At 52.2% G+C, this 11,348-nt stretch overlaps 3 protein-coding genes across 3 annotated transcripts; 1 reads left to right on the top strand and 2 right to left on the bottom strand.

The window, feature by feature from the left end:
• Window positions 1–237: 237 nt before the first annotated feature.
• CAOG_04404 (ephrin type-B receptor 3) lies at window positions 238–5,105 on the bottom strand (the record flags this gene model as incomplete). The annotated part of the gene is made up of 9 exons (XM_004348182.1): window positions 238–479; window positions 549–624; window positions 698–2,280; window positions 2,559–2,740; window positions 3,353–3,424; window positions 3,488–3,559; window positions 4,176–4,247; window positions 4,315–4,386; window positions 5,056–5,105. 9 exons carry the CDS (start codon window positions 5,103–5,105, stop codon window positions 238–240), a joined length of 2,421 nt encoding a protein of 806 aa, XP_004348232.1.
• A 727-nt stretch (window positions 5,106–5,832) lies between these two features.
• On the bottom strand, window positions 5,833–6,510 carry CAOG_04405 (hypothetical protein; the record flags this gene model as incomplete). The annotated part of the gene is made up of 1 exon (XM_004348183.1): window positions 5,833–6,510. One exon carries the CDS (start codon window positions 6,508–6,510, stop codon window positions 5,833–5,835), a length of 678 nt encoding a protein of 225 aa, XP_004348233.1.
• Window positions 6,511–8,158: 1,648 nt separating this feature from the next.
• On the top strand, window positions 8,159–11,309 carry CAOG_04406 (pre-mRNA splicing factor prp17). Its single transcript, XM_004348184.2, has 7 exons — window positions 8,159–8,393; window positions 8,706–8,862; window positions 9,079–9,902; window positions 10,026–10,173; window positions 10,301–10,416; window positions 10,513–10,723; window positions 10,822–11,309. Exons 1-7 carry the CDS (start codon window positions 8,178–8,180, stop codon window positions 11,142–11,144), a joined length of 1,995 nt encoding a protein of 664 aa, XP_004348234.2. The 5' UTR covers window positions 8,159–8,177; the 3' UTR covers window positions 11,145–11,309.
• Window positions 11,310–11,348: the final 39 nt, after the last annotated feature.

The raw sequence follows: 11,348 nt of genomic DNA on the forward strand, positions 1-11,348 counted from the left end.
GTATGAGTGTGTGTGCGAGCGTAGCACGTTTTGTACTGTATGTGACTTTGTTGTCTCGCGTTTTCTCGCTTGTGTTTGAGTTGGTTGGATGTTGCCAGGCTGTACCTCGTGTCATTGCACTGGTATTTTACCAAAGCTCAAGCTCAAATTCAACGTCAAAAGTGATAATTGTGCACACACACAGCCCCACGAAGCTGACTCGAGCCAAGTTGTGCTCAGGCCTCATTGGGTGCGCATTTACACCATTGCGCCAATGTCGCGAATGTTCGTGCCATCCTCAAAGCTTTTCAGAGCTTTGGCGAGCTGCGTAAAGCTTGGCCGCAGGTCCGGGATCAGATTCCAACAACTCAGCATCAGGCTAAACAAGTCGGTTGCGCAGTGCTCAGGCATGGGCAAGCGACCACCAGCCTCCACATGAGCCAGTGTCTCCGTGGCCTTCAGCGTGCCGTACGGAGTTGCACCATAACTGCAGCATTCCCCTACCACAATACATCAACCCAAGTGAGATGCAAGTGCCAATCTTTCAGCACCTGTATGACTCTACTCACAGGCTGTCACACCAAACGACCACACATCCGACATGGACGAGAACTTGCGGAAAGTAATTGTTTCCGGTGCCATCCACTAAAAATGGCAGGATCAACAAAAATCAGTTTGTAAGCAACTAGAAGCAGCCTGTTCACAACGTTGACCCCACCTTCACAGGAAGTTTGCCTCGCGTTTCCATGCGGTAATAATCATCGTCGGTGCCCAATTCGCGAGAAAGTCCAAAATCAGCAATCTTGACCACCATTCCTTGCCCCACAAGACAGTTTCGCGCGGCGAGATCGCGGTGCACAAAGTGGAGCGTGCCCAGATATTCCATGCCGAGTGCAATCTGGCGAATGACATACACCTGCTCGTTCTGAGTCCACCAAAGAGAGTAAAGCTTGGACTTTTGCAGCAGCATGCGCAAGTCTCCGTACTGCACAAACTCGAGCAGAACGAGGTGGGGCTCTGACTCGACCAGGGCTGCGAGCATGCGAACAACGTTAGGGTGCACAAACGGAGCCATCAATTTCGCCTCGCTTTCAAAGTCCTTTCGGGATTTCTCGTCTGCATCAGACTTGAGAGACTTGACTGCAACTTGCACCGTGTCGGATGCTGCAGGTCCAAGCAAGGCTTGTGCTCGTTGGGGCAACAAGTTGAACGGCACCTGACCAAGGGCTACATCGCCAAAGTTGCCGCTTGCAAGGTACTTCACAATCGTCAACCCTTCACGAACGCGATGAGAATTGCTGCCAGCAAGGTACACGCTTTCATTGTCGTAGACCAGCTCTGTAGAGGTCGGTGAGATGGCGTGGTACAAGGGTTCTGGCTGCCTTTGACCGGTTGTAGCGTAAGCTGATGAGCTGCCCTCCTCTCTATGAGCTCGCGTCGAATAGGGCGTAGAAGAGTCTGCCAGTTCTGACGCCTCGTGATAGATGGGACCGGCAGAGTCCGTCGGTTCTGGCTGCTTATGGCTGACATTGTCGTAGGCCAGAGTTTTCTCTGCTTTGGGGAATCGAGTCGAATGGTTCAGGGGAGAGATTGTCATCTCAACTGCGTCCGCCGAGTCCTTTGGTTTCATGGCTGAACGACGTTGCGAGCGCCGGCGTCGCCACGCGATGAATACCACTGCAATTATCGCAACAACGGCAACAGCCACAACTGCAGCAGCGATGGCAGCAGCTGGAGATGAGTCTTGGAAACCGCCACCGTTTTTCGCAATGGTAGATGCAGCAGACGCCGCAGATGCCGATGCGGTTGACGCGGCAGACGCCGAGAGCGCCGAGGTAGCGGAAACTACAGAAGCGACCGATGCGGACGCCTGTGAGGCAATGGACGCCGAAGACGCTGCAGCGCGTGAAGCAAAAGATGCCGACAAAGCAGAAGTGGCGGAAACAAGAGACGCAATCGAGGCAGAGGCGGTTGAAGCAAAAGAAGCAGCCGAGGCAGCCATGGCAACAGATGCAGAAGCGACTGAGGCGACTGAGGCGACTGACGCGACCGATGCAGATCTGGTTGATGCAATCGAGGCAGCCGAGGCCGATTTTATCGAGGCGACGGAGGCGATCGATGCTTTTGTCACAACTGACGCCACAGAAGCACCCGAGATAGAGGCGGCCGAGGCGATTGATGCAAACATGGTTGAGGCAGCGGAGGCAGCTGAGGCAGATTGCGCGGAAGCGGCTGAAGCGGCGGAGGCGATGGATGCTTTTGTCGCAGCGGACGCTACCGAGCCAGAGACGGCTGAGGCGACTGATGCGGAGGCGACAGAGGCAGCTGAGGCAGATTGGGTGGACGCAGCAAATGCGGCGGAGGAAATGGAAGCGGATGAAACGCAGGATCCACTCATCAAGCCATAGCCGTCATAGCACTGACTACATGTAGCGGACGAATCACAGGCCAGACAATTGGTCCCGCAACACGAGCCGTTCCCTGAGGCATAGCAGGTGGCACAGGATGTATGACACTCTGCAGATCACAAACGTCAATGAAATGAAGCACAGGGCAATTGCAGTCGCCTCGAAACGTACTGTAGGGATAGGTTGCATTGCCGTATGTGCTGGGCGGAGCGACAGTATTTCCACCAAAGGTAAAGTTGTTCGGTCTCAGATATTGGTAATACAGGCCAGAACCAAACGACAGGCGCAGGCTGTTTGGCAGGCCCTGGAACAGACCAGGCGGCAAAGTGGTGAAGGGGTTGTCATTCAAAGTCCTGAAAGTACCACCGAGTAAGAAGCAAATCGAATACTTGCATTCAGCGTGCATGCTTACAGATAAGTCAGCGCCGTCAGACCCGTGAATGCGTTTGCGGGAATAATGGTGATCTGGTTGAAAGTCAAACTCCTACATGAAGAATCGCATCCGAGTGAGCCGCTGGCGCGTGATGCTGTTGTTCCTCTTTGCTTGCTTACATGATATTCAGCGCATTCACGCCTGCGAACGCAGAGGGGGGAATGCTGGTGATCCGGTTATTCTCCAAACTCCTACAGGTCAAACGATTGAGTCGGCTTTGTGCAATTCTTCACGGCATTTGCTTACTCACAAGGTCTTTAGCGCACTCATGCCTGTGACTACGGGAAGACTAGTTATCCGGTTTTTGGATAGATACCTACAGACAATGTGACGAACGAGTTAGATTTGTTTGCGTGTCAGTGTGTGTTTCGTCCCAATTTTTTGCTTGCTTACAGTGTCGTCAGAGTTGTGAGACCTGTGAACGCGTTAGCGGAAATGCTGGTGATCACGTTGTTTTGCAGATATCTACAGATCGAGTTGCCAAAAAGTGAGTTGTTTGTCTGTGATTCTTCCTGCACCTAAGCTTGCTTACAATAGCTTCAGCCCAGCCAGGCCGGTGAAGGCGGTTGCAGAAATGTCGGCGAGCTGGTTCGCGGACAGATCCCTACAAACAGAGTCGCAAACGAGTAAGCGGTAGTTGAGAATCTTTACATCTGTGCTTGCCTACATGAAACTGAGCGCAGTCAGGCCTGAGAATGCAGAGGTCGAAATGTTGGAGAGCTGGTTGCTGTTCAGATACCTACAGATAATGTCACCAATAAGTCAGCCGGTTTGGGAGGCTCTTTCATTCTTTGCTTGCTTGCTTACAAGGAGTTCAGCGCAGTCAAGCCTGTGAATGCGTTTGTCGAAATGCTAGTAATTGGGTTGCCAGAAAGACTCCTACATATTAACTCGCAAAAAGTGAGCCATTGTGTGATACTTCCTGTTTGCGCTGGCTTACAGCATATTCAGCGAGTTCAGGCTGGGAAAGGCGGGGGTGGCGGCCATCAGATTGTTGGACAAGTATCTACAGACAGACGCCATGAGCCGTTTGTGCGTGATTCGTCCTGCCTTGCTTGCTTACAATTCTGTCAGCGCGTTGAGGCCTGTGAAAGCGGTTGGAGCAATGCTGATGATCTGGTTGGCAGCTAAGTCACTGCAGATAGAGTCGTCAGTGAGCGAGCGGTTTGGGAACTGTTCTTCATGCTTGTATTTTGCTTACAGAGAATTCAGCAAAGACACGCTCGTGAATGCAGAGGCGGGAATGTTCGCGATTTTGTTGCCATTCAAAGCTCTGCAGATGCAGCACCAGTACGAATGAGTGAGTCGTTTGTGTGGGTACCTCGTGTGTGATTTGTTGTTGCTTGCTTGCTTACAAGACCTTCAGCGCAGACAGGCCTGTGAATGTAGAGGCAGAAATGCTAGTGATCAGGTTGTCGTGCAGAGTCCTACAGACAGTGTACAGAATACAGTGAGCCGCTTGTGTGCGATTCTTCATGTCTTTTGCTTGCTTACAATTGTGCCAGCGCGTTAAGGCCTGCGAATGCAGAGGCAGCAATGCTGGTAATCTGGTTGTCGCCAAGATTCCTACAAAGATAGAGTGGCCATCGAGTGAGTGGTTTGTGGGGACTCCTACATGGCTCTTGCTTTACAGGTAAGTTAGCGCAGTCAAGCCTGTGAATGAGTTTGCAGAAATGCCGGTGAGCAGATTGCCCTGCAGATATCTGTCAACCGTAGGCCAATCAAGGAGGTCAATGTTTCTGGTCAGGATCGAATTCACGATAATACCGCTTACAGCTGATCCGTGGTGAGTGGGATTCCGCTCGGAATGGCTGAGAGTGATAGTTCAATGCATTGGACAGCAGTTCCCGTGCAAGTACACACACCGCCAGTGCCACACGCATTGACTGCTTGTGCCAACTGGACGTGGCCTATCACGCAGAGCAGCAGCAGCAGAACCAGCAGCAGCAGAGGCAGTCCAAAGGCTGATGCTTTTGTTGCCATCTTTGAAGATTGCTGTGCTGCGAAACAGGCATTTACAGAGTGAGCTGGCAGCATTTTCAACATTGCTCGCAACATGGCAGTGCTGAGAGCAAGTGGTATGTGTATGGATGGATGGCTTCGAGCATTGTGTTGGGTGAGCAAAAGCAAAGTCCGGGTCCCGCTTTACACACACCCACCCCTGAGCGCGTTGTCTGTCAGCCCTCTCCCAGCGCTCGCTTCTTGAATCACTTCCACTACTTTTTGTTGACGAACTGCGCTCGCAAGAGAGCGGCGGAATGAGACAACGCGTGAACCCGGACCATTGCAGGATCTGAGCTTGGAATGTGTATTTCTTCCTTGTTTTGGTGTTTTTGTGTTATTTTAGCCATTTCGTTTTTGAGCAGGGGGCCGGGCTGGTCCATTCAATCCATCAGTGAAGTGCGTCTGCTAGATTCTGTTAGCCTGCTTGCAGCAGGATTCATCCAAGAATCAGGGCGGCGGGGCGAACGAGGAGAGGTGGGGCAAAAGCAGACGACTCAGGTGCCGTGATGGTGCCAAGATTTCGGCTTTTTCCTTGTTTGCGCAATGACGATGCTTTTTGCGCTCTTGCGTGGTGTCGCTCCATTCGTCCAGCCGAAGCAAAGAGATCTGAAGGGAAGAGTGGGTCGCTCCTTGGGTGATGCACGGTGGCTTACTTGCGTCGCAAACGGAGAACAATCCCGCCCGAAAAAACACACACAAGGAAAAAAAAAAAAAAAAAAAGTGATCGGTTGATTTGTTTTGTCCGAATGTCCGAATTCGAATCAAGTTCATACGTCGCATGTTGTCGCGCTCAACTTCATCGATTCAAAGCCAAAACAAGTGAAAGTAAACAACCGAATAGTTTAATATGCAAACGCAGGCTAACATGAAGGCAGGGAGCTCAATACCGGCCAAAGCTTAAAAACGAAAACAAACAACAGAAAACCAACGAACAAGCAGACAAAAACAGCAAAATGGTCTCCGCGCCACCGAAAACAAAAAAGCACCAGGCTCGTTGCGTGCGTCGCATCACTGGAATACGGGCGAATCCAGCATAAAGCGAAGACCAGCCGCCATCGGCGAGTCAGCGGGCTGGACAGGAGCATCAAAGTTGACATTGTCGATGAAAAGATCGGCAAACTTGGGCTCGTCATCGACAAGGTCGTTAAGAAAAGGCGGGAGCAGGAGAGAATCGAGGTCGAACGGCACATCAGCACGCACAATCGCGGGGGCCTCAGCAATCGGGGGCGGTGCGGGATTGATGTTGTCGGCAACGTTGACGTTCAGGAGGTCAATCAGACGATGAATCAGCGGCAGCAGCATTTCATCATTAGCACGTGCATGGGCGTTCAGAAGGGGAGCAAACAAATCGGGGGGTGCGACGAAGTTGTTCAGCTCAGCGGCGTTGTTGTCGGTGTTGGAGTAAGTCACAGTCCCGACGCTCGTGTCGTCGTCGTCTTCGCCAACAACTTTGGTCAGACCGTTCCTCAAAATTGAGCCGTGTTCGTCGATCTCCTTGTAAACAAACGAGCCGGATGCCAACCTGTACCCACGGCCCCAGCGGCGACCGTCAGTCCAGCGCTTGACGCGGCGACGGGAGAATCGGAAGCTGTTTCCAGCGCGGATGTTGGCCATTTCGGCTCTTGTCAGACGACGCGCAAGGACTTGAAACATGAGGGGGAGGAGAACCTGATCGACGTGAGGCATTTTCGAGAATATCGTAGTTGCGAGAGGAGAGAGAGAGAGAGCTGCAAAATCAAATCCCGTGAGGACTATGCACGCAGTGTAACGTGAACGCAAGCCAGCAGTATGCAAGGAAAGCACGCAGCGCAAACCGCTCTTTGGTCCTTACTCAAGCGGACTTGGAGGAGTGAAAAAGAAGACTGAAGCGAAGTGACCGAAAATGGATCTGCTTTTATAGTGCGCGAGGCATGACGAACGGTAGGAATAACTGTCAAAGGTTCATTGGAATGTAAAAATCCCCCGATGTTGCTCCCAAATGGCCCGATGTTCCTCCCAAAGAGCCCGATGCTCGATGCTTCTCCCCCGTGTGTTGTCCGTGCGCCACCTCGCACCGGTAGCTCCGCACGGTGCTCATCCAGCAGCATCCTTGCATGGATGGCACAGTGCAAACCGCGGTGGCATGGGCGGCAGTGGAGGAGCCAGAAGTAGTCCTACTTTGAAAAACCCCCGAGCGGAACTGCGGTTTGCTCTCAGAGGATCGGCAGTTGCTCCCGGAGCGCTGTTTCTCGCCACCTGGCACGCGCAGCTCTGCCCATTGCTTGCACAGCACTGGGCTCGCACGAATGGGGGCCAGTACGAGCACGGCGCGAGCTTCCTGGCGCGGAGGGTGCTGGAAGAACGCCAGAGGTGTTCTTATTTTGAAAATTCCTCCGATCGATCCATTCGCCAGATCGAGAATAATGAGAATAATTGGCTCAGCGCGACCTCCCAAAGGTAGGAAATTGTTCCCATGACAGGAAGGTGATGGCGAATAAGCAGTAAGTGTCGAAAGGAGTAGGAAGCGCGGATTGGTCATCTGGGAACAAGCAGCAAGCACATGATCCGCAAGGGTCGAGTGCAGCGGTGACACATCTTTATCACGACGAGCAGTATCGTGGCCTGTGGATTGAAGAAGAGTTCAGATCCTCATGGCAACCCCGCTCTGTTTGGTGCACGTGCGAAATCGCCTATTGGACTCTGAATTGGTTGAGGTTTCAGGTTTTTGATCGCGTTCTTCTTTTTGTTGTTGCTGTTGTTTGTTGTTGTTGTTGTTGCTGTTGTTGTTGTTGTTCCAATCGCCAATCGCCGTTTCGATCGATTCCCTACTCGAGCCCACGTTGCAGCATGTCGAGTGTTGCCCAAAACACCTCGGTGAGCTGACACCGGCGATGTCGGACTGGGAACAAGAGCGAGTCAAAACCATTGGCTGCACTCGCGCATGATGCAGATTCCTCGATCGTTGTTGTGTGTTGCTCTTGCTTGTACCGCAACCATTTTCTCGCACTCGAGCCTCGTGGATGGACTTCACGCACTCGCGCATCGAGATCTTTTTGTTTTTTTTTTCTTGGTTCTCGAAAGGCAGAATTTGGTCACTTCAGTTGGAAACAAAAGTTTTGTGCACCGTCTGACACTTGTACGTCTTACGAGTACTGCGGAAACACAATGACCCATCCATGTTACCTCAATAGATCGAGATCAAACCAGGCTGAACGAAGCTGAAACCGAGGATGCTTGAGATCAGCCCCCTCTTGTCACCAAAGTCATCCACCCCCCCCCCCTTTTGCATTGTGAAATTTCGTTCGTTTGTTCGTTCGAATCTTACTTCTTGGTCAGTGAGCTGAGCTCAATCCTCCTTCATTTTGCCCAGACAGATGCTTGCGCTGCGATCCAACTACGGCAGCGATTCAGACGAGTCGGACGGCGAGCAGGAGCGGTCGTCGGCGTCGACCAGCGCACCGCCAGCGTCGTCGTCGTCGTCATCATCAACACCATCCTCATCCTCATTCTCATCGTCGAGTGCCGCTGTGCCGCTCGCTGTTCTGCCCATGCTGTCCACATCCGCACTCGCGCCTGCAGTCGTCTCAAAGGTAACGCCGAGTTTCCCCCCCCCCCGCTCCTGGTCGATCCACACATCCAACAAGCACCCCACTATCACGGTTGTCCCCTCCCATTCTGCGTCAGTGGGTTGGATGGACATCCAGCTTCAAACCCCCCACAGCGATGAATGAAGCTGCGACGTCGTTGCGCCGAGATCTCGCTTTCGAGTCCACTTCCCCCGCTCCCACCCCTCGACTCTCCTTCAGCCTGTCGATGCTGAACTGGACTCGCAAGTCAATGTGTTGCTTGTTCGCGCTGAAGCTGACTTTGCGTTTGTCTGGCTTGGTTTTTGCTTTCGTTAGCGCGAGATGCTCGGCCAGAGCGCAATGTCCCGCCTCGGCGCAGGCGACCATGAAGTCTACTACAACCCGCGCGTGGACGAGCTGTATGCAGCCGAGCAAGGTCCTGCAAAGCCAGGGCTGACGCAGCAGACTGCTGCCCAACGAAACGTCCTGACTGGTAGGTCAATCTGAGATCACGCATCAACCATTCAACCATGCAACGGCTGTGATGGACTTGCTATTGATGAAATGCGATGATTGTGATTGCGTGACAAGCTCTATGGGAGCGCTGCGTGGGGCTGTTATGCTGCCGACCAACCCCCTCTCACTTGCTCTGATTTTCGACACTCCAAAACCTCCTCCCCCCATTCTCTCGCCTGCTACCGCTGAGCAGGTTTCGTCGAAGATGCAGAAATGTCCCACTTTTCATTCGAGCAGCAGCGTCGCACGTTCAATAGCTTTGGCTATGCGGCCAATCCGTCGGCAACGGCTGGAAATTTGAGCCAAGCCAACCCGCTCGTCGTCCGACAGGCACAGCGAGAGACTCAGGCACGCTCCATCCACAAGGATCTCCAAAAGTTGTTAGAGTCCACAGAAGACAGCGGAGGTCTGTCGGCCGAAGTGGGTCCCACATCCGCCATGCTCTTGTCCAACATTTCGCCTGCTGTCGCCGCGATCAAGGAGCAACTTGCACAGCAGCTGGCCAACGCCTCGCACCCCGACGAACTCCCCAACGTCATGGATCCTGGCGTGCGAAAGAAGCACGCCGATGTTCGCAAGAAGGAAGACCGCGGCGATATTGAAGCAAATCCGACCGAATACAAAGGCCCGTGGCGAAAATTCGTCGACCAGAACGAGAGCACAAAGCCAACGGCAGAGCAGGCTGCCGTTTTGGAAGAGTATGCCAAGTTTCGAGCGGCCAACTCTCGGCAACGGCGCAAGCCCGGCCAGGATCAGCAGGAGGAAGAAGCCCCCGCAACCATTGACGAAAAGTGCACCATCCACTTCCAGGAGGTCGACTATCAAGGCCGCAACTTTATGTCCGCGCCACGCGATCTCGAGGTCAATCTCGAATCGTCCGAGCCGCCAGAAAAGTGCTTCATGCCAAAGCGCATCGTGTACTCTTGGACTGGACACACCAAAGGCGTCAACGCCATTCGCTTCAATCCTGGCTCTGCGCATCTTATTCTTTCTTGCAGCATGGACTCGAAGATCAAGGTAAGAAGGAGCTTTTGCTGTTGGCGGTTTTTTTATTGCTTTTTTTTTTTTTTTTTTTTTTTGCGCGACGCTGACTTGCTGTTTCCTTCCCCCACCCCCTTCATCCTTGATTGGGACCGATAGCTGTGGGAAATGTATCACAAACGTCGCTGCATCATTACATACTCGGGTCACGAGAAGGCAGTGCGAGATGTCTGCTTCAACAACGATGGCACAAAGTTCCTGAGTGCCAGCTACGACAAATATGTCAAGCTCTGGGATACTGAAACAGGTGAGGATGTGACATCGATTGATTGGTGTTTTGTTGCGGTAAGACTTTGCAGCCAAACTGACCCTTGAATTTTTTTTTTTTCCTGTGTGTTTTGTTTGTTCTGCTTTTGTGCCCAACTGCGTTGCAGGACAATGCATCAGTCGCTTCACAAACAAGAAAGTGCCATATTGCGTCAAGTTCAACCCAGACGAAGACAAGCAACACTTGTTCATTGCAGGATGTGCAGACCGCAAGATTGTTACGGTAACTTTGTTTTTTTGGATGCAAATCTCTGTGAGGCAGTTTCCATACGCACGTCTACTCACTAAAATGACGCATTTTCTTTTTTGACTTTCCTAGTACGATGTCAATTCTGGTGAAGTTGTGCAAGAATACGATCGCCATTTGGCCGCCGTCAACTCGATTACTTTTATTGACGAAAACCGCCGATTCGTCTCGACCTCGGATGACAAGAGCATTCGCGTGTGGGACTGGGACACTCCCGTTGATATCAAGTACATTGCCGATCCAGGAATGCACTCTATGCCGGCGGTCGCTGTCCATCCCAACAGTAAGAGGTCGATTGTCAATGTTTGAGCTGTTGCATCTCGCGCCTGAACGCTGACCATCGCCATCTCATCTCGCTGTACTCAATCCAACCAATTGCAGAAAAGTGGATGCTCATGCAATCGATGGACAATACCATCAACGTATACTCGACGCGAGACAAGTTCCGCGCGCACAAAACCAAGAACTTCCGAGGCCATCTGTCTGCCGGCTACGCATGCCAGCCTGACATGTCACCGGACGGCTCCCATGTCATTTCTGGCGATGGCGAAGGCAAGCTGTGCATCTGGGATTGGAAAACGTGCCGCTTGCTCAAAAAGATGCGTGGCCACGACGGTGCGTGCGTTGGAGTGCTGTGGCATCCACACGAAAAGTCCAAGGTGGTTTCTTGCGGCTGGGACGGCAACATTCACCTTTGGGATTAGAGCTTCATCTGGGTCTGGCTTGTTTTGTTGCTGTTTTGGTTCCTGTGTCTTTTTGTGTTCTCATTGGTTGTTTTGCCGCTGTCGCTTCAGTGATTTTTGTTTGTTTTTACAAAACAAAAGTGATTCATTCTAAGGCATTGCTGCTTGGACGTTGAGGTGATAGATGTGAATAGATCTCTGAAGAGCAGCGCAGTCTACTCTTTG

This window comes from Capsaspora owczarzaki (genome assembly GCF_000151315.2).
Source record: "Capsaspora owczarzaki ATCC 30864 unplaced genomic scaffold supercont2.6, whole genome shotgun sequence".
Classification (NCBI taxonomy): domain Eukaryota; class Filasterea; order Ministeriida; family Capsasporidae; genus Capsaspora; species Capsaspora owczarzaki.